Raw genomic sequence first — 26,221 nt, forward strand, 5'->3', positions numbered from 1 at the left:
CCTCCCTCCCTCCCTCCCTCCCTCCCTCTCCCTCCCTCTCCCTCCCCTCCCTCTCCCTCCCTCTCCCCTCCCTCTCTCTCTCCCTCCCTCTCCCTCCCTCTCCCTCCCTCCCTCTCCCTCCCTCTCCCTCCCCTCCCTCCATCTCCTCTCCCTCTTCTCCCTCTCTCCTTCTCCCTCCCCTCCCTCTCTCCTTCTTCCTCCCCTCCCTCTCTCCTTCTCCTTCCCCTCCCTCTCTCCTTCTCCTTCCCCTCCCTCTCTCCTTCTCCCTCTCTCCTTCTCCCTCCCCTCCCTCTCTCCTCCCTCTCTCAGATCCTCTCCCTATCCCCTACACCTCTTCCTCTCCCCTACACCTCTTCCTGACCCCTCCCTCTCTCTCTCTCTGACCCCTTTTCCTCTCCCTCTGTCAGACTCCTCTCCTTACCCCTCTCTCCCTATCTTCCCCCCTCTCTCCGACTCCTCTTCCTACCCCACCTCTTTCCGACCCTTCTCCTCTCTCCGACTACTCTCCCTTCCCCTCTCTCCGACCCTTCTTCCTTCTCCTCTCTCTCTGACCCCTCTCCCTATCCTCCTCTTCCTATCCCCCCTCTCTCTGACAATCCGATCCCTCTCTCCCACCCCTCTCCCTACCCCTCTCTCCCACCCCTCTCCCTACCCCTCTCTCCCACCCCTCTCCCTACTCCTCTCTCCCACCCCTCTTCCTTCTCCTCTCTCTCTGACCCCTCTCCCTATCCTCCTCTTCCTATCCCCCCTCTCTCCGACAATCCGATCCCTCTCTCCCACCCCTCTCCCTACCCCTCTCTCCCACCCCTCTCCCTACCCCTCTCTCCCACCCCTCTCCCTACCCCTCTCTCCCTACCCCTCTCTCCCACCCCTCTCTCCCACCCCTCTCTCCCACCCCTCTCTCCCACCCCTCTCTCCCACCCCTCTCTCCCACCCCTCTCTCCCACCCCTCTCCCTACCCCTCTCTCCCACCCCTCTCTCCCACCCCTCTCTCCCACCCTCTCCCTACCCCTCTCTCCCACCCCTCTCCCTACCCCTCTCTCCCACCCCTCTCCCCACCTCTCTCCCACCCCTCTCTCCCACCCCTCTCTCCCACCCCTCTCCCTACCCCTCTCTCCCACCCCTCTCTCCCACCCCTCTCTCCCACCCCTCTCTCCCACCCCTCTCCCTACCCCTCTCTCCCACCCCTCTCTCCCACCCCTCTCCCTACCCCTCTCTCCCACCCCTCTCCCTACCCCTCTCTCCCACCCCTCTCCCTACCCCTCTCTCCCACCCCTCTCCCTACTCCTCTCTCCCACCCCTCTCCCTACCCCTCTCTCCCACCCCTTCTTCCTTCTCCTCTCTCTCTGACCCCTCTCCCTATCCTCCTCTTCCTATCCCCCCTCTCTCCGAGAATCCGATCCCTCTCTCCCACCCCTCTCCCTATCCCCCCTCCCACCCCTCTCCCTATCCCCCCTCCCACCCCTCTCCCTATCCCCTCCCACCCCTCTCCCTATCCCCCCTCCCACCCCTCTCCCTATCCCCTCCCACCCCTCTCCCTATCCCCCCTCCCACCCCTCTCCCTATCCCCCCTCCCACCCCTCTCCCTATCCCCCCTCCCACCCCTCTCCCTATCCCCCTCCCACCCCTCTCCCTATCCCTCCTCCCACCCCTCTCCCTACCCCTCCTCCCACCCCTCTCCCTACCCCTCCTCCCACCCCTCTCCCTACCCCTCCTCCCACCCCTCTCCCTACCCCTCCTCCCACCCCTCTCCCTACCCCTCCTCCCACCCCTCTCCCTACCCCTCCTCCCACCCCTCTCCCTACCCCTCCTCCCACCCCTCTCCCTATCCCCCTCCCACCCTCTCCCTATCCCCCCTCTCCCTATCCCCCCTCCCACCCCTCTCCCTATCCCCCCTCCCACCCCTCTCCCTATCCCCCCTCCCACCCCTCTCCCTATCCCCCCTCCCACCCCTCTCCCTATCCCCCTCCCACCCCTCTCCCTATCCCCCCTCCCACCCCTCTCCCTATCCCCCTCCCACCCCTCTCCCTATCCCCCCTCCCACCCCTCTCCCTATCCCCCCTCTCCCCTCCTCCCACACCCTCCCCCTCCCACCCCTCTCCCTATCCCCCCTCTCCCCCTCCCACCCCTCTCCCTATTCCCCCCACCCCTCTCCCTATTCCCCCACCCCTCTCCCTATCCCCCCACCCCTCTCCCTATCCCCCCACCCCTCTCCCTATCCCCCCTCCCCTCTCCCTATCCCCCCTCCCCTCTCCCTATCCCCCCTCCCCTCTCCCTATCCCCCCTCCCCTCTCCCTATCCCCCCTCTCTCCGACTTCTCTCCCTATCCCCTTCTCTCCGACAGTCCGACTCCTCTCCCTCCCCTCCCCGACTCCTCTCCCTCCTCCCCGACTCCTCTCCCTCCCCTCCCCGACTCCTCTCCCTCCCCTCCCCGACTCCTCTCTCTCACCTCCCCGACTCCTCTCTCTCCCCTCCCCGACTCCTCTCCCTCTCCCCTCCCCCCTTAATATACCCGTAAGCGAAGTGACGAGTTGTATTTGCTGGTAAATAAATAAATCTTCTAAACATCGTTAAGTCGGATGTAATTCCTATCTTGTACATACGCATGTAATTTCGATGTACAGTCATGATCCTTCGTGGAACGGTCCATGAGGACCTGCCTGGTTCATGACGGAAGGAGATTGGTTGTATTTGGAAACCCGAACATCATTGTTCCGCCTCCGTGGCTGACTCGTGACTCATCACTCGCTCGTGACGTCCTCGAAATTACCATAAAACTCCGGGACTTTCTCAAGTGTGGAGGTGGCACCCCCGAAATAGTTAACTTTGTCCCCGAACTTTACCCCAGATTTCCATCCATTAATATTCCTGTCATTGACTTTACCCCAGATTTCCATCCATTAATATTCGTCATCATCGAGGTATTATTTCTTGGTTCACGAGTCAGTAAGTGACCACTATATTCGTTATGGGTGTCTGTCTGTCTGTCTGTCTGTCTGTCTGTCTGTCTGTCTGTCTGTCTGTCTGTCTGTCCCGAGCATAGCTCCGTGGGTTTTGATCCGATCCTGATAAAATTTTGGTGGGAGGTTTATATTATGATCTAGTTGTGTTTTCCTGAGAATGGGCATGGTGTGCCCATTATGGGCGGAGCCACGCCCAAAACACGTGTTTTTAGGGGGTAGCCGATTTCAAGTTACATCATCTCCGAGGGGGTTTGTCGAATCTGGAAGCGGTTTCGGTATTTGGTTAGCCCAATGGCACCTGCATAGCCCCACAGAGCTCCATTTTTCATTTTCGTCCCAAGGTCAAAAGGTCACGAACTTAGAAAATGTCAAAAAAAATCAATAAATTTGCCATCGAGCTCCTCGGGTTTTCAACTGTTCCGAATGAAGGTTGGTATGTTAGTAGTGCTCTTCGAGTACTACAACTTTCATCATTTACGGTTTTCCCGATTCCCGCCAGTTTTCCCGCGGCATCCCCTCGAAGGTCAAAAAATATAAAATATAAACAAGGCGAATTGTGTACATTGCTCGTGAACCATCGTCGTCTCCAGACTTGTATTTAACTCGCGATCACAATTACACATGAATCTCTCATTAGTCGTTAATTGATTTGCCCGATCCCGTCTCGCTGTCGTCGTTCAAAGCACGATCGAGTCTGAGCACGCACTTTAAAAATGCTTGGTTTGTTGCTGATTCGGCGTTTGAAAGGACAGCGCACGGACAAACAACCACAGGCTGTGGCAATCATAGCACAGCACAGGCTTTGTTGAATGTGACGCCTCGTGCTGCGTCAAAGTTCTTCGTGAGGTAAAGTTTCAGTCAGACTGGACGTGTTTACCAAATGCGTGTGCGGTGTATAAGCATGAGCGATTGCTGAGAAAGGACGACGTGTGTTTTTTTTTTGTTGTTGTTTTTTTTATGCTGAAGGGCCGTATGTATGTACATCTTGTTGCAGCAGCAAAGCAACCTAAGATTATCAAATTAATATTTACAGTGTACATGTTTTCCTCTCGGTCAAAAATTATTATTCTGAGAAGTCCCCTTGGGCTTGACGTCAATTTGCTGACGTCATTCACGTTGGGGAATTCCATGATGACCATAACTATATATATATAACAAGCGCCTGCGAACTGTGCTCTATCTTACTCAGTACGCCGAGAACGAAGCGTCTTGTGAACGTTTGACATAATTTACATTTCCTATTGAATCTGATTTTGAAATCGTCTCGTTTTCAAGCTTTGAGTTTGATCAATCTCGACATGCCGGCATTGATGAATTTTGACTTCCCTGCGAAACAGATCGTTATCCCTACAGAAAAGCCATCGTGCTGGTAAGTCAATGGGACATTCATCTTGTTATAGTCATTTGATGCTCTCAACAGTGCTGTGTGGTTAACCTTAACATATGCTTGAATTATATCATATACGTGTGTGTGTGTGTGTGTGTGTGTGTGTGTGTGTGTGTGTGTGTGTGTGTGTGTGTGTGTGTGTGTGTGTGTGTGTGTGTGTGTGTGTGTATGTGTGTGTATATATATGTGTGTGTATATATGTGTGTGTATATATGTGTGTGTCTATATATATATATGTATATATATATATGTATATATATGTATATATATATATATATATATATATATATATATATATATATATATATATATATATATATATATATGTTCTGTATGTGTGTGTGTCCTAAAAGTATACGTTGTCATCTTTCCCCCCTCCAGCACCAAATCTGTGCTAATTTATGGCGACAGTCAACCAGATGGACCATCATTCTCAAGACGTGCATCTTACGGCGAAGTACGGGATCCCCTTCCTGTGGGAAAGGAGCCCGACTGTAAATTCCAGGATAACTACCTGTGCGGGCTGTGCCAAGGCTTGCTCAACAAGCCTGTGCAAAACATCTCATGTGGACATCGTTTCTGCAAAAGCTGCTTTGAGGCAAAGCAAAAGTATGTCCCACCCACAAATGTCAAATATATATTTTTTAAAAACTAGAGTTCATAGAACACCTTACCCCCTTACCTGCATGGTCTTGACAAAAAAAAAGACGTGCGGTTGGGTCTTTTAAGCTCTTGCTTATTGCATTTCCGAGCACGATTTACATTATAGACGAGCTGCCGTTTAGTCTGAATCTTGATATTCCCCTCCAATGCTGATGGAGCGAGCGATTAACTTGATTGGTCGAGATTTGTCCCATACTGCTAAACAGAATGCTTTTGAAAGTGCGGAAAAATGTGTTCAGTGTTCGAGTATATCGTTTGGATTGAATCGAACTTTTTTTTTTTTTAAAGCTTTGATTTAATAAAAAAAATCAATGTTTTAAAAATTAATTGACATAAAATCAAGGTTTTAAAATCTGTAGATTTTTTTTTTCTCCAGAAGTTTACCGCCATTGATGCAGTGTCTTCACACCACCTCTTTTAACACATTGCATTAGTTCTTCATGACTGTTTGTGTCCTTTGTGAGGTAAATTCAATATGGCTGACAAACCATGTGACCTATGACATCATAGGTAGGGAACTTTTTGGTCCTCATGGATAGGCAGTCATACCTGTACAATTTCTCCTCAATCCGTTCAGCCATTTCGGAAAAGAAGATTTTTGAAGGTTAAAGAAAAAAAAATGGCTGCCGAATCACGTGACCGATGACATCATTTTTTTTTCTGTTGACCAACTTATCCCTCTGACTCTCAAAAATTTTCCTACTGATTGGATCTCGTGTTCTACATATGAAATTTTGATGTCGTAATGAAGGCACCTGTGACATCAAAGGAAAAATCGCACGTTTTCCCCATGTGGAGCACTTGATGTGTGAAGTTTCAATTTTTTCCATGGAGCGGTTTCAGAGATAGAGGTCCAATGTTTCTCCTTTTTTCAACATGGCTACCAAACCACGACCTATGATGTCATAATTATCATGAAAACATTCTGCATGAGTAATCACACCTATGGTGAAAATTTTGTATCGATCCGACAAGCGGTTCCAGAGAAAGGGGAATAACAAAATGCAGACACGCACTTACGGGACCGATCGCTTCACCTCGTTTTTCACTTCCTGCGCGTCGGCTAATGAAGAAAGCATAGTTCCTGCTCGCAGTTTCCTTTAGTGCAACTGTATTGCAAATCAATTTTTTTTTAAATGCTCTTGTTTTGTTGCAGGTCTTCATCACAACCAATCTGCCCAAGTTGTGCCAACCAATCACAAGAGACAAAAGATGCTTCACCTCCATTGGACAAAGTAAGATGAAATATCCGGCTCAACGTGTGGAACGTTTTCAACATTACAAACATTTGATTGGATCTTGTATTTAACGTTGTTAAGATTTTATCCTTACATATTTGTCTGTGCTTCTCTTTTTCAGTTCTTCCCAGACAAAGCCATTCAGAGAGACATCGCTGCTTTGCAGGTTCGGTGTCCATTTGATGGCTGTTCGTGGAAAGGCAACTACGATAGTTACAAGGTCAGTAACCATGAGCCATTTTGCTGTGGTATTCCATTATATTCAAATGCAGTGTCTGTGTTTCATTGTTGATTGATTTGGCTTTGTGGCCATTTGTTTAGTACATACACAAAGGGGTAGAAAATTTTAACCCCCTCCCCCCTTCCGCCATGCACCAAACACATTACGAGTACACACACCTTTTCCCCCTCTTCCCCCCTTAATGTTATCTTCTCCCAACCTCTTTTTTTTTTTTCCTATCTAACCCTACTCCTATCTTTCCCCATTCTCTGCCCTTTTATCAATTAAAATTTTTATCCATATTAATTATATCCTACTGACATCCCCCCCCACCCACCCACCCCCCACTCCCTCTTCCCCACCATGTTACAACTAAACAAATGAGTCTTCCTTCATGTTCTCCAAGCATGCTTAACTTCATGCCTTTTTTTTTAAATTTCTCATCCCTTATTTGTTTTGCAGACATCGCATGGCCGAATTTGTCCCCACGCCATAGTTGTCTGCACCATGTGTGAAGAAAATGTGCCACGAGCAAAGATAGACACTCATGTACTTGCGGAGTGTAAAATGGAACATCGTCAACCTCAGAAAATCAATAACCTGCAGGTACGACATGGATAACGATTGCTAATTTCTTCCAAGTTGTTGTGATTAACTTATTTTAGAGGTACTTTTTCTTCTTTAATAGCTACAATTGTTCCCACATTTTTGTGGGGTTGGCTGGGGGAGGATTTTGATCCAGGTCTTTCATGAATTGGCTGGCCAGGCCTGACATTCGACAAGGTTACGGAAGGAATTTGAAATTTGTTCAGGATGCCCAGCTATAGCTTGTTTACTGTTCGTGAAGGACACTGTGGGATCTTTAACGTCCACCAACTAATGCCAGCAGATGGAACACCCAGTTTAATGTCCACCCGAGGGACGGCACACACCTTGATGGACACTGGGATGACAATTTTTCGCTCGGTCAGGATTCAAACCCAGGCTAGACAGTTTAGAGGCAAGTGTGCATAGCTCTAGGTCATCCTGCCAACCCCTTTTAGAGGTGCTTCATGATCTTGAATTTCAATATCTGAGCAATTGCTTTGTTCATAATTTTCAAAACTTACCTGCTGAGTAAGGTTAAAAAAAAAATATATATATATTTATCCACATAAATGATGAGAACTGTGGTCCAACATTCTCCTTTGTTTATGTTTCATGGTCTAGGTTGGAGCTTGCAATGTTGGTCATCATGAAGTCCCAGCCACACATGTGCAGAATGACAACCAGCGACGCATCCAGATGATGGAGCAGAGGCTTTTGCTCCTTGAGCAGCAATACATGGGAGGAATAGCTGAAGAAGCAAAGCAGCAAAATGAGCATCCTGCATTTGCTCAAGTCCAGTCACTCGTGGCTATTGAGAATATCGTCACAGTCCTGAACAGAGATGTGGACCATTTTTCTGCTGTAATGTCTGCCCGAGAAGAAGACCTCAATGAACATGACTCACTATTACGAAGAATGACCGAAAAGGTTTGTCGCATTTGTTGAAACGAATGTGGATAATTGAATCTCTCTCCCATTGTTGCCACTTCAAAGTTTTCAATGTCGTACCCGAGATGTCAAGGGCTTTTTTGTAAACTATTTTTGTATTGCTGATGAAGCTTACCAGACTTGGTAGTGTTGTGGTTGGAGCATCTGCTCTGAGTCTGGAAAGTTGGCGGTTTGATTCTGACCCTGGTTGTCATACCAAATGCTTTAAAAGATGGGACACGCCACTTCCTCACTTGATGCTCAGCTTTTCGAGGCTAGAGCACAAACAAAATGATATGCAGTGCCTCTTTTGCATGATGGCTTTGACAATGGAGATCTATCTTGATATTCTTAAATTTATCTCCTTTCATGCATATGTAATATGTAGATAGCCCCAAACTGAGATTACTTCAGCAGACGATCCCTTTTGTTATCAGATTGTCAATAAAAAACCCCCAGCTCTCTGAATGATGGCCTTCAGAAAGGAGATAATCCATCTACCACCTGATTTTCCTAATGGTTCACTCTCTAATGCTGCCAAGATAAAATGGGGAAGGGCTTTTCCATGACCTTTGACCCTGTATAAAAGGCTAAGAAAATTCTGTCTATGAAAAAGCAGTACCTCATTTATCCCCTTGGGTCCCCCCAAAGACACGATTTGCCATTTTAATTTGAGAAGGGTGCAATAACCGGGTGAACATGCTTGGTATCATGTTGTGCATCACACATAATGTAAACGTTTACTTTAGTTGGTGACTTGTATCTGTAGATGATGGTGGAAAGGAACCTTTCTTTTTCAATGGCATGCTTTTCTATTCCCCTTTTAGTTGCAGAAGCAAGAGAGGGTCATCGGACTGCTTCAGAAGCAGCTGGACGAGGTGCGAGTAGCTCCTTGTGATGGCACACTACTCTGGAAGGTCTCCTGCTTTTCCACACTGTTACAAGATGCAAAATCAGGTCGAAAGCCTCACCTGGATTCCCCAAGTAAGAAGAATATAAACTTGCTCAACAAAAACTTCAACTCCGTTGTCTTCTTTTGGTGTTGTTCTGTTTTCTCGAGCTTTCTGATTTCAGTTCAATAATTTTGTAGTTGCACATAGTAAATACTTGAACAATGAATATGAAAAAGTAGAATCGTCATTTATATATATATATTTTTTTATTCTTCCACAGCTTTCCATACGAGTCATTCTGGCTATCGCATGTGCCTACGGTTATATCCGAATGGAGACGGTGAAGGACGTGGAACTCACCTTTCCATCTTCTTTGTCATCATGAAGGGAGAATATGACGCAATCCTGCCTTGGCCTTTCTGTCAAAAGGTGTGTTTGCGGAAATAGTTTCCCAATTTTAAATTCGATTAATTTATTATTATATTTTATTCTTCTTGGCATGAGTGGAGGAATAATTGATACAAGAAGTGACACTGCAAACCACTTGTTTCCTAAAGTGTTGTACTCTTCCTCAGGTAACTTTGATGCTCCTGAATCAGGCTGGAGGAGACCATGTGATTGATGCATTTCGCCCTGACGTTGCATCGTCTTCATTCCAACGACCCAGAGGTGCAAATAACGTTGCGAGTGGCTGTCCAACCTTCTGTCCCCTGTCCAGACTCTCTTTTGGCCTGTTGCAAGAAGATGCAGTTTTCCTCAAATGTTTTGTGGATCTTACAGGCCTGTGACACTACTACTTTTGAAAACTGTGAACTTGAGTACTGTACTGAATTGGAACAGTTTCATGAAGAAGTTGTTGATTACTTTAATTTGACAACCTTTTTCTGATATTATTACTGGTTACGTAACTCTTCAGACTTTAAAGGGCTGGTAGTATGGCTGCGAGGTACGCACACTCACCTTTAAAGCTGTCTAGCCTGAGTTTGAATGTTGACCCAGCTATATAAACTGTCATCCAGGTCTATCACAGGCAGGGTGGTTCATCAATGTGTATGCTGTCCCTCAGGTGGACGTTAAACTGGGTGTCCCGTCTGCCGGCATTAGTTGGTGGACGTTGAAGATCCCACGGTGTCCTTCGCGAAGAGGAGGCGAGCTCTCGCCGGCACCCTGAGCAAATTCTAAATTCCTCGCGTAACCTGCAGAGGGCGTTGCATCAGTGGCACGGCAAAGCCCTCCGCCAATGATGCTATCCCGCAGCCTTGTGCTGCGTACGAAAGATAGACTTTAACCAGAGTTGGATAAAATGAGGTGAGGTGAATAGCTGTTCCAGCTACTTGGCTCATTTGCATGTCGCAAACGCACAGGTATTGTCTACAAATGCATTGATTGGAAATATTTTGCACAAAAGTCATAAACACTTGAATTTTCTTTTTAATGCAGGAAGTTGCATTAAGTTTTTGTGTTTACCTAACATTTCCATACTTTATGGATGATTGTCAGGTTCCGTCACAATTTATTTATTTATAATAAATGACAAATTTGTTTGCATTACGTCACTTATTCTCATTGTTGTGAAAAAAATTTGTGTGTTTAATTACCCCCTGTCTTATTGTTCTCTCGTTATCGACACTAATGTCAATTACTAAAGAAGAAAGGCTGGCAGGATGGGGTACAAGCACGCACACTCGCCTCTAAGCTGTCTTGACTGGGTTTGAATCCCAACCCAGCGATGTACTCTCATCCTGGTGTTGGGTGATTCATCAATGTGGGTTGGGGCCCTCTGATGAACGTGAAATCGGGCATTCCGTCTGCTGGCATTAGTTGGTGAACGTTAAAGACCCCACGGCATCAGTGGCACAGCCTCACCACAGTGTCCTTCATGAAGAGTAGTCAAGCTATCGCCGGAACCATGACCAAATTCCAAGTTTCTGCCCTAACCTACAGATGCATCAGTGGCACAGCCTCACCCTCCACCAATTATACTATCCTGCACACTTGTGCTGCATATGAAAGAGGAAGTAAAGAAAAAAAAAGTGCCACGATTGAGCAAAGTTGAAACGGGTCAATTATTTTGTGTACGCTGGGTTCCTTACTGATAATGGGAGATGTGATGCAGAAATAAAGAGGATGATGGAGATATTCAGATTTACTTTCAACAGTGTGAAAGGAGTTCTAAGCAATGGAAAGATAAGCATAACAGTTCAATTCAGAATTTCAAAGTGCTATATAAGGTCAATACTGCCACGTCGGGTACGAACCTGGACCATTTCAAAAAGCTATGTCTAAACACCTGGAAGCTCTTGAGTTGTGGATGCCAGGAAGCATGATGAAAGATAGTTGGAAATAAATAAATACTTTATTTACATTGGCAGGTATAACAAGAAATCTTTTATGCATGATATCAAAGAGGAAGCTGAAATATTTTGGTCACACGTGACACTTCAACCTCCAAACTAACAATAGATATTAAAAAATAATGAGGATTATGCAAGAAGGGCAAGAAGAAGGCAAAGAATAAAATGCATAAGGAAGTCAATGATGGAGCATTTTAGAGCTATTAAAGATGGATTGGAATGACGTACCATAATAGTCAACTTCCGGATTGTCAATACTCAATACCCCCTGATGACACCAATTGTTCACACTATGAAAAGCCTCATACGAACATAAACTGTTCTAACTTATTCCTTGCTTCCTGATGAATTGCAAAAACTGAAATTTATTTTGGGATGGTAGTGAGGTTTGTTTATACCAAGATGTTAATTTCCATTACACTACGCAATGGAACATCTCGACCACTTCTTCTTTTTCTTCTTTCACTTGAAGCTCGTGACTACGATTGGCATCATTGGCTGAGGGCAGCTTTGCTGTTTATACAATGCCCCCTGTAGGTTAGAGTAGGAATTTGGAATTTTGCTACAGCGCCGGAGACCATGGGATCTTGATCTTACCTACTCTTTGCGAAGCACACCCACAAATGCTGGCAGATGGGATTCCCAGTTTAACATCCATCAAAGGGTCGGCACACACATTGATCCCTCGTCCTGCTTGCCAGACACCAGGGTGACGGTTTCTCGTTGGGTCAAGATTCAAACCCAGGCTGGATGGCTCAGAGTCGAGTGTGCATACCTCCAGACCATCCTGCCAGCCCCTCTGCCACTTTATCATCTTGTTTAACAGTTCATTTAAATATATGAGCACAAACATAAGATGGATGGGTTATGTTATTCCATCTCGGACCCACAAAGAAAGATGATTGTGTATTTTCAATGTGTGCTCAGAGGTAGAGACGGTGAGGCACATGTTTTTCAACTGCTCCTTTGCTTCATTGTGTGGGGTGGCCAGAGTGAAGAGTCTTCAGCATCAAACCCATCCATTTCCTTGACATTGAGTTTTGTGACTTACAGACTGCCTATTTGGTTCAAAAATAAGAAAAAAGGAAGACCCCCCCCCCACCTCTTCAGGGTGTCCCACCTGTTGTCAGAGATTCTTTTGAAAATTGGAGGTCATTGTGTGCTGATATTATCCAAATCCCCCACCACAGATTTGCCGTTGATAATAAAGTGGAACGATCGTTATTACTCATACTAGTGCATGCCCGTATGTGCATGACCGCACGTGCAAAAAAAAAAAAAAACATTTGTGACGTCAATCGTGATGTCATAGCACACTGTGCCCTCTCATTCATTGATAAATAAATGGCCGTAACTTGGGAACCACTTGTCCGATTAATATCAAACCTTGAAAAGGCACATCCACAGGGCCCCAGCAATATACCTGGCAAGTTTCAATTACATCGGACCAGTGGTTGTCGAGAAACAGTGGTCGCAGACAGACACACAGACACACAGAGATTGCTGGAATTATAGATAGACTAGTACGGGCTCGTAGGGGCGGACCCGTAGGTGTGTGCCCGTAGGTGAGTGCCAGTATGTGCAGCCTCTCTCTCTCTCTCTCTCTCAAACATCGAAAAGGCACATCCGCGGGTCCCCAGCAATATTCCTGGCAAGTTTCAATCGTGCAAAAGAAAGAAAGAAAGAAACAAACAAACAAACAAACAAACATTGTGACGTCATAGCACTGTGTCTTGTGATTGGTCGACAGATAAATGGCCGTAACTTGGGAACCGCTTATCCGATTAATATCAAACCTTGAAAAGCACATCCGCGGGGCCCCGGCAATATTCCTGGCAAGTTTCAATCAGATCGGACTGTCGATCGTGCAAAATAATAAATAAATAAATAAATAAACAAACATTGATTGTGACGTCATTCATGACGTCATATCACCGTGTCTTGTCATTGGTCTACAGATAAATGGCCGTAACTTGGGAACCGCTCGTCCGATCGATATCAAACCTTGAAAAGGCACATCCGCGGGTCCCCGGCAATATTCCTGGCAAGTTTCAATGAGATCGGACCGGTGGTCATCGAGAAACGGCGGTCGCAGACAGACAGACAGACAGACAGACACACAGAGATTGCTGGAATTATAGATAGATGAACTAGAGAGTTCATTGAACACCTCTCCCCACGCAGTCTTGAGAAAAAGGATATGGGAAAGCATGATTGATATTTCCTACGAGCCATGATTTTGTCTGAATGTCAATATTCCCCCGCCAGAGAATTTGATTGGTCGAGATGGCATAAAATGGCATAATATTTTGTCCAAGTACTGTTAAACTGGAGGTTTTTGGAAGTATCAACAAAGCGATTTGTCTTCTCTAGCATTCAAGTATATATAATTCAATTGAAATACAATGAAGGATTTAAAGGTTGTCGGAAAAAGCAAAACTTTTTGAATTTACCGCCGTTGATGCACTGTGCATTACACCACCTTATTTAACATGTTACATTGGTTACTCGTGCCTGTTCTTTGTCCTTTATGACGTCCGTACAATTTGTCAAATTTGGAGCCAAAGTACTGCTGGACTGCAGGTCCCCAGCAATATTCCTGGCAAGTTTCAATCGTGCAAAAGAAATAATAATAATAATAATAATAATAATAATAAATTAATTAATTAATTAATAAACATTAATTGTGACGTCATAGCACCGTGATTCATCAATGTGAACTCATGCAGGTTCATTTTCCGATTCGTGTTCCACAGTGTTGAAGTGAAATCAAATTCAATTGAAATTAAGTTGTTCCTCAATCATAGACTGACGTCTGTGACAGACAGACAAAGTGAACCAATTGCTGCATTCTGCTTTTTGCTTCATGAGCGGGGTAATAACCAACCTTAAAGTGAAAACAAATAAAAGTTCAGCACAATGATAAATGACAATCGTCAAGAATTGACAAAAAGGTATTATGTTGAAGTGACCAAAGATTTCGGACTTGCCGGCCACAAAATCTGTAATGTTTCCTTTAAAAGCACGTACCACATTTTGATGCCTTCCGGCGCAATCACTCACCCAGACTCACTTGTAAACATGAGGTTTTACACAACAAATTTACTCTTTATTGTCTTAAAGTTCACACTAACACTCACTGTCTCATCAGTGCACGTTTTATAAGATTAATTATTCTGACAAATTCCTTATTACAAGAGTTAAATCTAACTTATGTGATGCTTTGTATGATCTATCTGATGATCTTTATATGATGATTTATATGATCAAACCCCCATCACACATAACAATGCTTTGGGGTTGTCGATACAAATATCCTGTACTGGTGTACAAAATTTACTCTCTTTCATTACCCCCCCCCCTCGCCACCACCCCATAGCATACATCAAAAAATGATGAAAATTATCATGTTTACTATGAAAACAAACACACTTGTCTTCCCCCGTCCTCCACCTGCATATGTATTGTACACTTTTAGAAGTGACTAAAGTGGGAAAATATCTCATTCCACAATGAACATTTTATTTACCCTAAAGAAGTTGCAGAATTATTTATTTACAGACAAGTTAAAACTGACTAAACGAAGCGAAACAAAACATTCCTGTAAGAGCTGAAGAGGGTCGTAGCCTGTCATGACTCCTGCTTGATCAAATAATGATTATCCTAGCAATCATTAGCCTGTGCTCCATGGGAATTAGCATGGCTTAATTAGCATTAAGCAGGGATAAGGGTAGTCAAAATGAGGGTAGAGAAAGTCACTGAATTTTTTCAAAAAGAGCCTCATCTTCAATTTAAATAGCTCACAAGTTGAATTTTGGGAAATTCAATTTCTTTAATTGAATTCAAGCGTTTATTCAATCGATTTCTTTGCCACAGAGACATGAGGTGCAAGAACATAAGGTGCACTCAGATTTAATTAGTGAAAGTTAAAAGTAGATAATCGTTTGATACAAAACTTACTTTCCAGGATGGTTTTTCAAGTCACGAGCAAAATTTGATATTGGCGCAGTGTGATGTAACTAAGTTTGAATGTAAAATGTATATATAATGTTCCATGCATGTCTTGCCTCATGCATATTCATATCTTGCCTCATGCATATTTATGCTCCACCCATGTGTCGAGTCATCTCTGCTTCAGCAGGCGAGAGCAACTCTTCCTCGGACTGGCAGGACGTGTGGTTTTGTGGAAAAGGCACGGTTTTTACCGACGCATTTGTGGTACTTTAAATGAAAGAAAAAGTGATTTGAAACTCTGCAGGTGTTGGTTGAACTGCCTGGAGCATTTGTATTAAATAATCGGGACACGGAGGCCGTTCCAGAATATTCAGTGCCACGACTGTTTTTTTTTTTTCGTGAACGAACTTTCATAATTTTAAAATCCAAACGTAACGACTTTTGGTGTGCAGTATTTGACGTCAAGAACGTTGAGGTTGACGAAGAAGATTGGGGCAGTTTCCGTGTCCTGAATGGCATAACTCTGTCCCTTGACCTTAATTGTGTTGATGTCATAAAAATATCTTTCATTAATAGTTTTTTAGAAGTAGTGAAATCTATGTAATAAAACGGGAGCGTCTATCTGTCTGTCTGTCTGTCTGTCTGTCTCTGTCTGTCTGTCCCCAAACTATTCCCTCAGTTTTAGGGCTAGCCTCACCAAACTTTCTGGGGGAACCTTTTGGGGTCTCCGCAGGTGTCCTAAGGTGGGTGGGAGATTTCATAAATTTCCCAATACAATGATGATTTTCATTTTCCACCCACAAGAAGCTTCTCTTTCTCTTTTTCTGGTTCGGCATGAGCCGTTTCACCATTTACCACATGTGGAAAAACATTTGCTGGTTCAGTAAACCATCGTCATTGGTTTCAGCTTCATCATCATCATCATTAAAGGTACATTGATTTTACACAGTACTAGTCCCACAGTTTTCGTTCCAGCACTTTTTGTGATCATCTCCGGAGTGACTCGATAGCCACGTTCTCTGGCGGCACGACTGACCCAAAGCGTTTCTTTTTGTCACTTTCCTTTGTGCGTTATCTATTCATTTATTGCCATTCACCATCTTTACTTCACTATTTGTTCTTCGTTCTCTCCTGCCTCTTCTGTCTCTATCCTTTCGCTATCTTCCTTATTTCTTTGCCTTTTGCCATTGTGTACATTCACCTTCACACGCCCACGTCTGCTAGCTGCGCCGCTGGACCCTCCACCTCATCTACATCACCAAGAACCACGTTAAAGACGTGCGACGAGTGATGTTACTGGCCAGCAGGGAAACGCCGGGGCCGTGGCTGTACGAGAAGCAGGAGAGGAGCAGAGCGCAGAGGGATCCGGTTTCAGTCAGGAATGTGCGAGCCAGAACCAACAAGTGACACCGGCCCCACCAGACTGGAGTGAGGTGTGCAGTGGTCCATGTTGTCCCCATCTATCTCTCTGTCCTCATCTCATCTTACTTGCCAATCACCCATCTCTCCCTTCCACATCGGATGCAGGATGCCAGCTCACTGTAGAGTGACAAGTCATTGTTAACGTTCTGAAGGTGGGTATGTCACATCGAGGATAATTGAGGCATGTATACATGCTGCAATCAATTGTTATACACATGCCACTTGATTGTTTTCAATCCTCTGTAAATGCTTGCATCTTGATTACGGCCACTAAAAGCCATTTCTTCAAGAAACTATGTCCTGACTTATTTTGGCTGTTCTGATGGCGGCATGAGACTGCTGAGGTGTTTGGCCAGTTCTGAGGTGAAGTGCATCAGAAATAAATCGAAACACCAGTTGATTAAATTAAACATTACCAGTTGCAATACAACATTACCAGACAACCAACACGATAATCTATCAAACATCCAGTTCTAGGTCATATGCTACGAGAGATTTAGGGAACAGATCTCACTCATTCTCACGTCGAAGACCCAACTTCTGAATTGGATGTTCGAGTATTGAGGGTTCATAAGTACGTTTGTCCAACGTCCATTATCTGTCCAAACTTGGATTGCTCATCAGTAACTTGGCTCTTTTCACTAGTCTATCTGCATCCTCCAAGGCTTCAGTTACCCTAGCCAGTTGCCATTCGCTTCGAGCAATATCATCATATCTTACAATGACTATATCAACAACTTGCAGGTTTCTTTTTGGAGTGTGCCATTTCTGTCTTTGGCTTATGTTGGAGAGGTATTCTCGTTTCCATCTACTCCAAAACTGATCGGTGAGAAATTGAACCCTTCTCCAACTCCTTCTTGCATAAACGTCTTCCTTGACAAATTTTCCAGGAGGAGGAAGGGCCACTTTAGACTTCATGGTGAGTATCTGGTTTGGGGTTAAAGGCCATGGACTTGTTGGGTCCTCAACATTCTCTGTGGTTAAAGGGTGACTGCTGATGATTGCCATGGCTTCGTAGAGAAATATGCGAAGAGATGAGTTATCTAGTCGACTGGGAGATTTGTCAAGTAATGATGTCAAGATGCTCCTGATGGTCCTAATTTGCCTCTCACGCTCCACCGACATGACAAGCGCGTGGGGCATTCATGTCAAAGTTGCATTGTCATTCAGCCATGAACACCTTAATCCTCTCAGCATCTAATTCCTTTAAGGCTTCCTTGAGCTCATTATTGGCTGTAACAAACTTTGTTTCTTGCTCAGAGCGAAGTCTTTTTAAATTTTATTTAATTTTTGGTTTACTATGTCGAGGCTCATGTAAGAGCTAATACACAGAACATCACAACAAGGCAGGAGACAACAAAGGCGGAAGAGGGAAGCACAAAATAATGAGAAGCAGAGAGAACAGGAGATCCATGGAAGGAAGAGGGATGGGGCGGGGTACACGGGGTAAACAAGATGGTACAACAGAGACTTTCAGGAAGGAAAACAGGGAATTTGAAGGAGGTGGGTTTGGGGTGGATTAACGGGGGTAGAAAAGATCAAGATTTTGGATGGGGGAAGGTGAGCAGTGATTCTTGATTTTGGTAGTTTCATGAGAAGAGGGTTTTTGGTGGACCTTCAATGCCCTGCTTAAACATAGGAGGGACACATCACAGACAGAGCAGGGGGGACACGGCCGGAGAAGAGGCGGTATACTTTTGCTGCAGCCAGCCATTTTGCTTTCCCCAAGAAGCCGTTGGACCTCGGCTGCTTGACAGGGGTTACCGATGACACTCAGAGAAGTCGTGCCAAGAAGGTATATATCAGGGTTGAGTTTCTGCCTGCTCGCTTTCTCCTCACAGGTTTGCTCAATAGCTTGCCATCACTCGGAATCACTCACAGGGGAGGTATCCACAACCAAACTCTTCTTCCCAGTGTTTATTCAAGGCTGATAACTCACAAGAAAAACTTACAACACACAGAACATTTCACAGCTTCTCCGCAGTGTGTGTTAGTTTGTGGTTTTCAAGGTTCATAATCGGCTTAAAACCTTAGAACACACAGAACACTTGTACAGTTTCTCCCCAGTGTGATTTTGTTTGTGGAGGGCGAGTGTACTTGTGCATGGAGTCGGGGTTGGGGAAGTGGTGTGGTCTAAAGTAGACGTTATATTTCGAGTGACCTCCTGTGTCAAGATTTCCTTGTGTCGGAGTATTTTCGTTCAATTCGGAGTATTGGTTTCAAGTTTGCGGCCAATTAAACGGTTAAACACAGAGACACATTGATAGGATGGAAAGGTTATCTGATTATTTGTTGGATGACAAGAAAAGGAGTTTCGCTTAATGAACTAGAAGGGCACTCGGGAGAGTGCATACCTCCCCCACGCAATGCCTGATCCATGAGAACACATCGGGCCCAATACATTTTTGAGATATCATGCTATGCAGCACTATATCGTTTTTGGCCCTATCTCTCATTGGTGAAGAATCACTTTAAAGTTTAAATAATTCTCGTATCCACAATTGGATTCACATCTTCACCAAAATAGAACCAATTTGTTGTGGTCACACACCCAACCTGTCCACCAAGTTTCATCCAAATCCGTCCGCAACTTTTTGAGATATTGTGTTATATATCGAATTTGGCCCGATCTCTCAATGCTGGAATCACTTTAAAAATTTTAGTAGCCGGATCCGGATCTTCACCAATATCTAATCAGTTCGTCCTTAAGCCTGGTGTTGGCTTCGTGGTTAAGGTGGTGGCTTGGGATTCTAGGGTCCTGAATTCAAGCCCCGTTGGCTGCTGAATTTTAAAAAATACACCAGGAGGTTGACTCAGCCTGTCATCCTTCTGAGGTCGGCAAAATGAGCACCAGTGTACTGGTAAGGGGGACACTGCATCAGCGGCATAGCCGCGTCCCACCCAATGATGCAACCAGCAGCCACAGGCTGCACAAGAGAGAGAGAGAGAGAGAGAGAGAGAGAGAGAGAGAGAGAGAGAGAGAGAGAGAGAGAGAGAGAGAGAGAGAGAGAAGGGGGAGGGAGGGAGAGAGAGACGGGGAGGGAGGGAGAGAGAGATGGGGGGGGAGAGAGAGAGAGAGAGAGAGAGAGAGAGAGAGAGAGAGAGAGAGAGAGAGAGAGAGAGAGAGAGAGAGAGAGAAGGGGGAGGGAGGGAGAGAGAGACGGGGGAGGGAGGGAGAGAGAGACGGGGGAGGGAGGGAGAGAGAGATGGGGAGAGAGAGAGAGAGAGAGAGAGAGAGAGAGAGAGAGAGAGAGAGAGAGAGAGAGAGAGAGAGAGAGAGAGAGAGAGAGAGAGAGAGACAGACAGACAGACAGACAGACAGACAGACAGAGACAGAGAGACACACACACCTTGTCACATACCAAACCTGGCTACGGACAAGTCCACAATTTTTTGAGATATCCTGCACACAAACAAGAAGATGTCTTGCAAAATCCATAAAACAGATTTGACCTCAAAAATAATTGGTGGTTGAATTTGATGACCAAATATGCAACTCTTCTTCAAATTTCAAGTGAATCGGATGAAAATTGACAATTTTAGAAATTTGGCCTATGTTGACCTTTTGGCCAATGTGGACCTCCAAAATAATTGGTGGTTGAATTCAGTGACTTGAAGTATATATCCTCTTCAAATTTCAAATCAATCAGATGAAAATTGAAGATTTTAGAAATACCACCTCAGTTGTTGACCTTCCACCTATGTTGACCTTTTGGTCCATGTTGATCTCAAAAAGAATTATCTCGTTGAATTTCGTGACCTGAAATATAAATCCTCTTCAAATTTCGAGTCAATCGGATGAAAATTGTGGATTTTAGAAATCCCACCTCAGTTGTTGACCTTTGGCCTATGTTGACCTTTTGACCTCAAAAACAATAGGCTTCTTCCTGATGACAAACTCTATCATGTGGTGAACTTTTGTGAAGATCGGTTAAAATTTTGTAACACGTAGGCGATAAACAGACAGACAGACAGACAGACAGACAGACAGACAGACAGACAGACGAACAGACAGAATAACAAAATCGACTGACATTGGAACTTGAAAAATCTTCGATTTTCCAACTAACAAACAGACAAACAGAACTGGGTGAAAACACAACCACCATCACCTTCGGTGGCGGAGGTAATTATATGGATCGAAGATGGTGGATAATGAGAAAGATATTTCGAATATTAACTTGTATTTCTTGTCTCTGAACCATGAGTGATTGACAATGTTGCTCTTGAATTGTATCGATAAATATGTGCTTTAGTGAAACTTCAGATTTGTAAATAATTAACAATCGATCATTGCTATCTCAGCCCTTTGTTTACGAGACCCCATGGCTCAACTTGCTGTAAATGTGGCATTAATTTTACTCTCCTTTACAGCTGAGGCCATTTTTGCAGTGAGACAATTCCACCAAAACCATCCATGGCTTCTATATAAAATGTGTTCAAGAAAAGTAACATCTCAGCCCCGATGGTAGTGGCCCGTAAACCCTTTGGACGATGAAGTGGTTGCCTTGTGGTTGGCTGGTTTCATGACTGGGTTGCGTGGTTTCATGACTGGGTTGCGTGGTTTCATGACTGGGTGACAAATGTAATTTGGAGAGTATACAACTGTGTTCTCAGGGTTACATTTAGACTGCTGGTTATTGTGTTCCAAGTGGAAAAGTTGAAGAGGTTCACCCGTAAAGACAATACCTTGCCACTGATTGTTCGATCTTTTCATGTGCACCACCAAACTAAAGGTTGTCTCATAAATGTGGCATGGCTGTGTTTGCTGATTCAGTGGTCACTATCTATTTGTGCAGGGATTTGGAATTTGCACAGGACGTTGGTGATTACTCGACAATTATTTTTGAAGCACCATGGGATTTTTAACATCCACCAGCAGCCGATGCTGACAGATAGGTCCTGCGGCTTCATGGCCTCCTGATGAACGGCACACACATCATTGATGCATCGCCATGCATCTATCGGATGTAAAACACCAGGGTGGCAGGTTATATAGCTGGGTCAAACCCAGGCTGGACAGTTCAAAGGAGAGTGTGCATCTCTAACCTGTGCTACCAGGACATAACGATGTCGCAATGGTTTTGTCTGCGTTGATGCACATATTGGTTTTGACACAAACATTATGGCCTTTTTCATGTCTATGTACTTTATTATACAGTGCAAGTGCTTTCTTGCATGTTCACTTCTTGGTGAAGCTATTTCAAAAGGTTTTCCTCTGTGTCCTAGATTTTGCCTCACAAGCCTGGGGGGAGATAGGACCACGAATAGGTGATGGTAAACATCTGAAAATAGTATTAAGTGCTGTAAAATATCACCTTAAAGCATGTCACGAGTTACAGAGGTGGGAGTTTGGGACAATGGAAGTATGAGAGAATGTAAGTTGGTCAACCCCCCACCCGATCCTCCAAAGATGATGACTGGGGTTGTTGATAATCCTTGGAGCAACCAAACAAAATGGCAACAAATATTACAAAACAATAGATAATCTGGCTACCCTGTGATTTTAAGGTTTGAGACATTGTGGGTTCATTGCATATTTTCCAACATGCTGGGGAGGAAATTTCTGCATTTGGATAGAAGAAGAACCACTCCTTCCATATTCAGACGTATAGGGCTGCCAAATCCGTTTTTCCTTGGCTTGGGGGGCACAATCCTGGATGGGTCGCCAATCTGATGCAGGATACTCAATTGACTCGTTTTTCCCAGGAAGCTGGTACTCATTTTGCAGACCTCGGAAGGATGACGGGTTTAGTCAACCCATCTGGTGTTATATTAACGGCATGACAGGGGCTGGAACTCAGGCCATTAAGACCTTAAGTCAGCCACCTTGACCATTAAGCCAACACCAGGTTGCTGCATTTGGATACTTTAAGTAAAAAGCAAGATGGGTATCCAAAAAATTGACATTCACAAGCATCGTTCTTTGCAGATGTCAGCACAGTTCTTCTGGCATGTGGAAATTGTTGAGGATAACCTTGCAAACACAGTTTGTCAATAGTGAAGCACCACGAACACCTGTTCTGATAGATCGAAACGGCACTTTGTGAACAGACGTGGCTGCGATGAACCGCCTGAAACTCTGGACGCCAGAAGTGAAGGTTTGAAGGGGGATGGGATGGATACACCCCAACAACCAATAGAAGAGCATCAAAAGTAATCGGAAAGGTGCCACATCGACTGCACATGGATGATTTAAAGGTCTTCACACCGAATAATGAAAAATTGACAGAACAACTAAAACTAGTAAAATGGTTCTCCGAGGACATTGAAATTTAATTTGGACTTGATAAGTGTGCCAAGTGCACATTTGTGCAAGGTAAACCAACAAAAACAGACAACATAAAAATTGGCCTTGAAGTTATTATTTACAAACCATCATACAAATATCATCATGCAAGCATCACAAACAGAATAATAAACTGGCTCCAATCAGAAATCAATGTTAGACATCAAAACAAGAAAACTCCTTCCCATCCACAAAATGTTCGACAAAAACCAGCGATGAGTGGAGGACTGGCTCCATGTATGTGAAATGCTCAACGGACTGTCGAATTAAATTTGTAACTAAACATGAACACAACAAACCTGAAAAAGTATCCCGAACTCATCTTTCAAAAATTTTACAAAAATACGTGCGAATAGAAGATTCCGCACAGGAAAATGAAACAGTAACAGATATAGCCCCAACAATTGCAAAAAAAAAAAGACAAAAGAAAAATATCAAAAATAAGTATAAACAAATATACAGAAACTGGAAGAACAACAAAAGAGCAGGAAAATACAAAAGCAATTGTAAAAATTGGGGGATAGACAAAGAAGGCTCACTGGAATTGCAAAGAAGAGGTCGCTCAACTGGGGCGGAGAACGAATCGTAATGAAAGCCCAAGTCAAGATCAAGGACACTACATCAATTGATTTTAAAAAAGATGGACAATTGCAGGTTCCGCAAGACAGAAACAGAAAGTACTTGTCACCTGCTTTTGCGATGCAGAACATAAAATAACGTTTTAATATCATGAAACTTACTTTTCATAATAATGATGATACACTTGATGCAATAATGCGATGGCGATGGCGATGTTTATGATTGTGACGATAAAGGTAAGTTGATGGAGATTATGGTGATGATGATATTGATGGGTTTGAGGGGGTTATTATGTTGATGCTCCATGGGAATTTGATGGGTAAATGTAGAAACTAGAATGACACTCTGTAGAACACATACCTTCATCAGGCTGAACAGTTTACGTTTCTGTCCCACTGATAGGCCGGATCTGGATCCAGACCTGAACCAAAATCTAATTGACTCGTTCTTGTCACCGACCCGACTTAGCCACGTCGTTTTGTCATAACTGGTCCACAATTTTTTGAAATATCATGTTATATATATATATATATATATATATATATATATATATATATATATATATATATATATATATATATATATATATATATATATATATATATATATAGTTTTGGGCTCTATCTCTCAGTGGTGAAGAATCACTTTAAAAAAAATTATAGGATCCAAATCTTTACCAAAATATAATCAATTCATCCTTGTCACACACCCAACCTGTTCACCAAAATTTGGCTGAATCCATCCAGGTTTTGAGATATCCTGCTTGGTTTAAAACATAACCTCCATCCACCTTCGGTGGCAGATTTAAATAGTTTTCCAACCTGAGATTATTTGAGCACATTGACCACATTCCGCAAACGTTCCACCTATAAATTCATCACGACAGAGCGTATCCACGAAGGGGAAACCATTGAACGGCAAGGCCCTCCTGTACTTCAATTTTAATCAAATAATGATTTTAAAAATCTTTCAAAAGATCCGGAAGTTCATCGCAACTAAAGCAGTTTTACACACGAGCCATCTTTATACACTCTAGTAAAACGACGTTGAGTCACAATTTAGGAGATGGAGGCTTTAGCGATCACCTTAGGATGCAGCGTCAATCAGCATCGCACACACCCATAAAGGCACACTCTTCTTCCCCCCTCTCACATGCCACACCTTCTCGTGCTATATATCGATCAATATTGCATGGTTCTTGGAAATATTATGAAGATTTTAAATTTTGTTTTGACTGCCAGGCAGGCAGACAAGAAAAATGATTTCTCTCCTCTCTGTGTAAGTGCAGTCAGGACGAATTCAGAGCCATGGTACGGTAAAATGAAAGACTTGTCTCCTATTGATGTTCCGATTCATGTTTCAAATATAACATTCAATTTGAATAAATAGGAATAAGAGAGCAAGGCTTCACATTGAAGCATGCCAAAACTATCTGCAGCTGTATGACAAACCTCAGACAGGACATCACCTGCATCAATGTCACTCCCCCTCCAATGGCCAGAGATGCCGTCAGTTCTGACGATACACATGTCCGTCACGTGTTCTGACTTCATATGACCAATCTGAAATCGGGAGCACATTCGTAGTTGGCCTCCACTTTCTGTAACGACGAGCTTGTTTGATGCGCACAGACTTACCCCGCACAAAAGGAGACAGATCAATAGCACAGCGGTTGTGGTAGAGCACTTGGCAATTCTGGCTGGCTGCTATCTTCTCTGGTATGCACTGGGGCAAAGATGGTATCAACAGCACGTTGGTGATTGGAAATAAAGTTCGTGCCTAGTGACACATGAAGTGTTGGGCCTGACTATAGCCAGTGTCCTGAGATGTGGTGTTCCTGCAGTCAAGAAGAGTGAGATAAGTGTCCTATTTGGATTGAATGGCAAGTCTCAGTAGCTGTTTGGCAATCTTCAGAGCACTTTTGGCCTGACCTTTGCTTTGCGTGTAATTCTGGCATTGAGGGCCATGAAGTGAAAACCTCGGTCTGATGCAAGCTGCTGCATTTCCGCAGATGCCAACTGAGAGACATTGTTGCAAATGTCAGTGTCCGGTATGTTGTTGCGTGCAGAATGAGCTTTTATCTTGCGGATCACAGTCGGCGACCGCGTGTCTGTCTTCCAACTTGTCCATTTCATTGAAACCTGAGTTGTAGTTGACCAGAACGAGGAATTGCATGTCCTGAACATAAAAATATGAGGTGTTATGAGACTAAAGTGTTTCTTTGGTTTGTTTTGCTGCCATCATGCCACAAATGTCACATTTCATGATAAAAAATCCCGGATATTAGCATTAATACTGGGCCAGTGGATCCATTAACGAGCTGCTTTACGTGAGTCGGTGAGCTGAATCCTGAATGAAGGCGATTCACAATATTGAGGCAAAGAGATCGTGATTCAATGAAGTATTTGCCACAACAAGCAAGTTTGTCCTGTGTTGATAGCTCATCACAGACATGAGAGTATGGGTGAATTTCCTTGAGCACAAAGCAAAAAGTGCATTGTTGCCGGACATTGTTCTCAAATAATTTGCAGTAGTAGCTCTAATGTTCCATTGGTGCTTGCAATGCACTGCTGCATTCTTACTGGTGCTGGGAGAGTAAAGAACACAATCGAGCATATTTATTTCCTCTTGCTGATGTCCTGACAGCTTCATTGGCCAATATTCCCTGCTCAACGTGTTGGTCAAGTACATTTTTTGCCGAGCATGTATCGAATATCCGCGTCGTGTTGGTGCATCAGCAGTAG

The 26,221-nt window shown here is 44.1% G+C and overlaps 1 protein-coding gene across 1 annotated transcript; it reads left to right on the forward strand.

The window, feature by feature from the left end:
* The first annotated feature begins 3,666 nt into the window (after nucleotides 1-3,666).
* LOC147035611 (TNF receptor-associated factor 2-like) lies at nucleotides 3,667-10,427 on the forward strand. Its single transcript, XM_085845262.1, has 10 exons — nucleotides 3,667-3,809; nucleotides 4,239-4,332; nucleotides 4,732-4,959; nucleotides 6,170-6,248; nucleotides 6,373-6,471; nucleotides 6,934-7,077; nucleotides 7,681-7,986; nucleotides 8,814-8,970; nucleotides 9,160-9,308; nucleotides 9,455-10,427. Exons 2-10 carry the CDS (start codon nucleotides 4,262-4,264, stop codon nucleotides 9,665-9,667), a joined length of 1,446 nt encoding a protein of 481 aa, XP_085701388.1. The 5' UTR covers nucleotides 3,667-3,809; nucleotides 4,239-4,261; the 3' UTR covers nucleotides 9,668-10,427.
* Nucleotides 10,428-26,221: the final 15,794 nt, after the last annotated feature.

The sequence above is a fragment of the Eptatretus burgeri genome, chromosome 1 (genome assembly GCF_056783735.1).
Source record: "Eptatretus burgeri isolate ZD-2024b chromosome 1, Ebu_testis_v1, whole genome shotgun sequence".
NCBI lineage: Eukaryota > Metazoa > Chordata > Myxini > Myxiniformes > Myxinidae > Eptatretus > Eptatretus burgeri.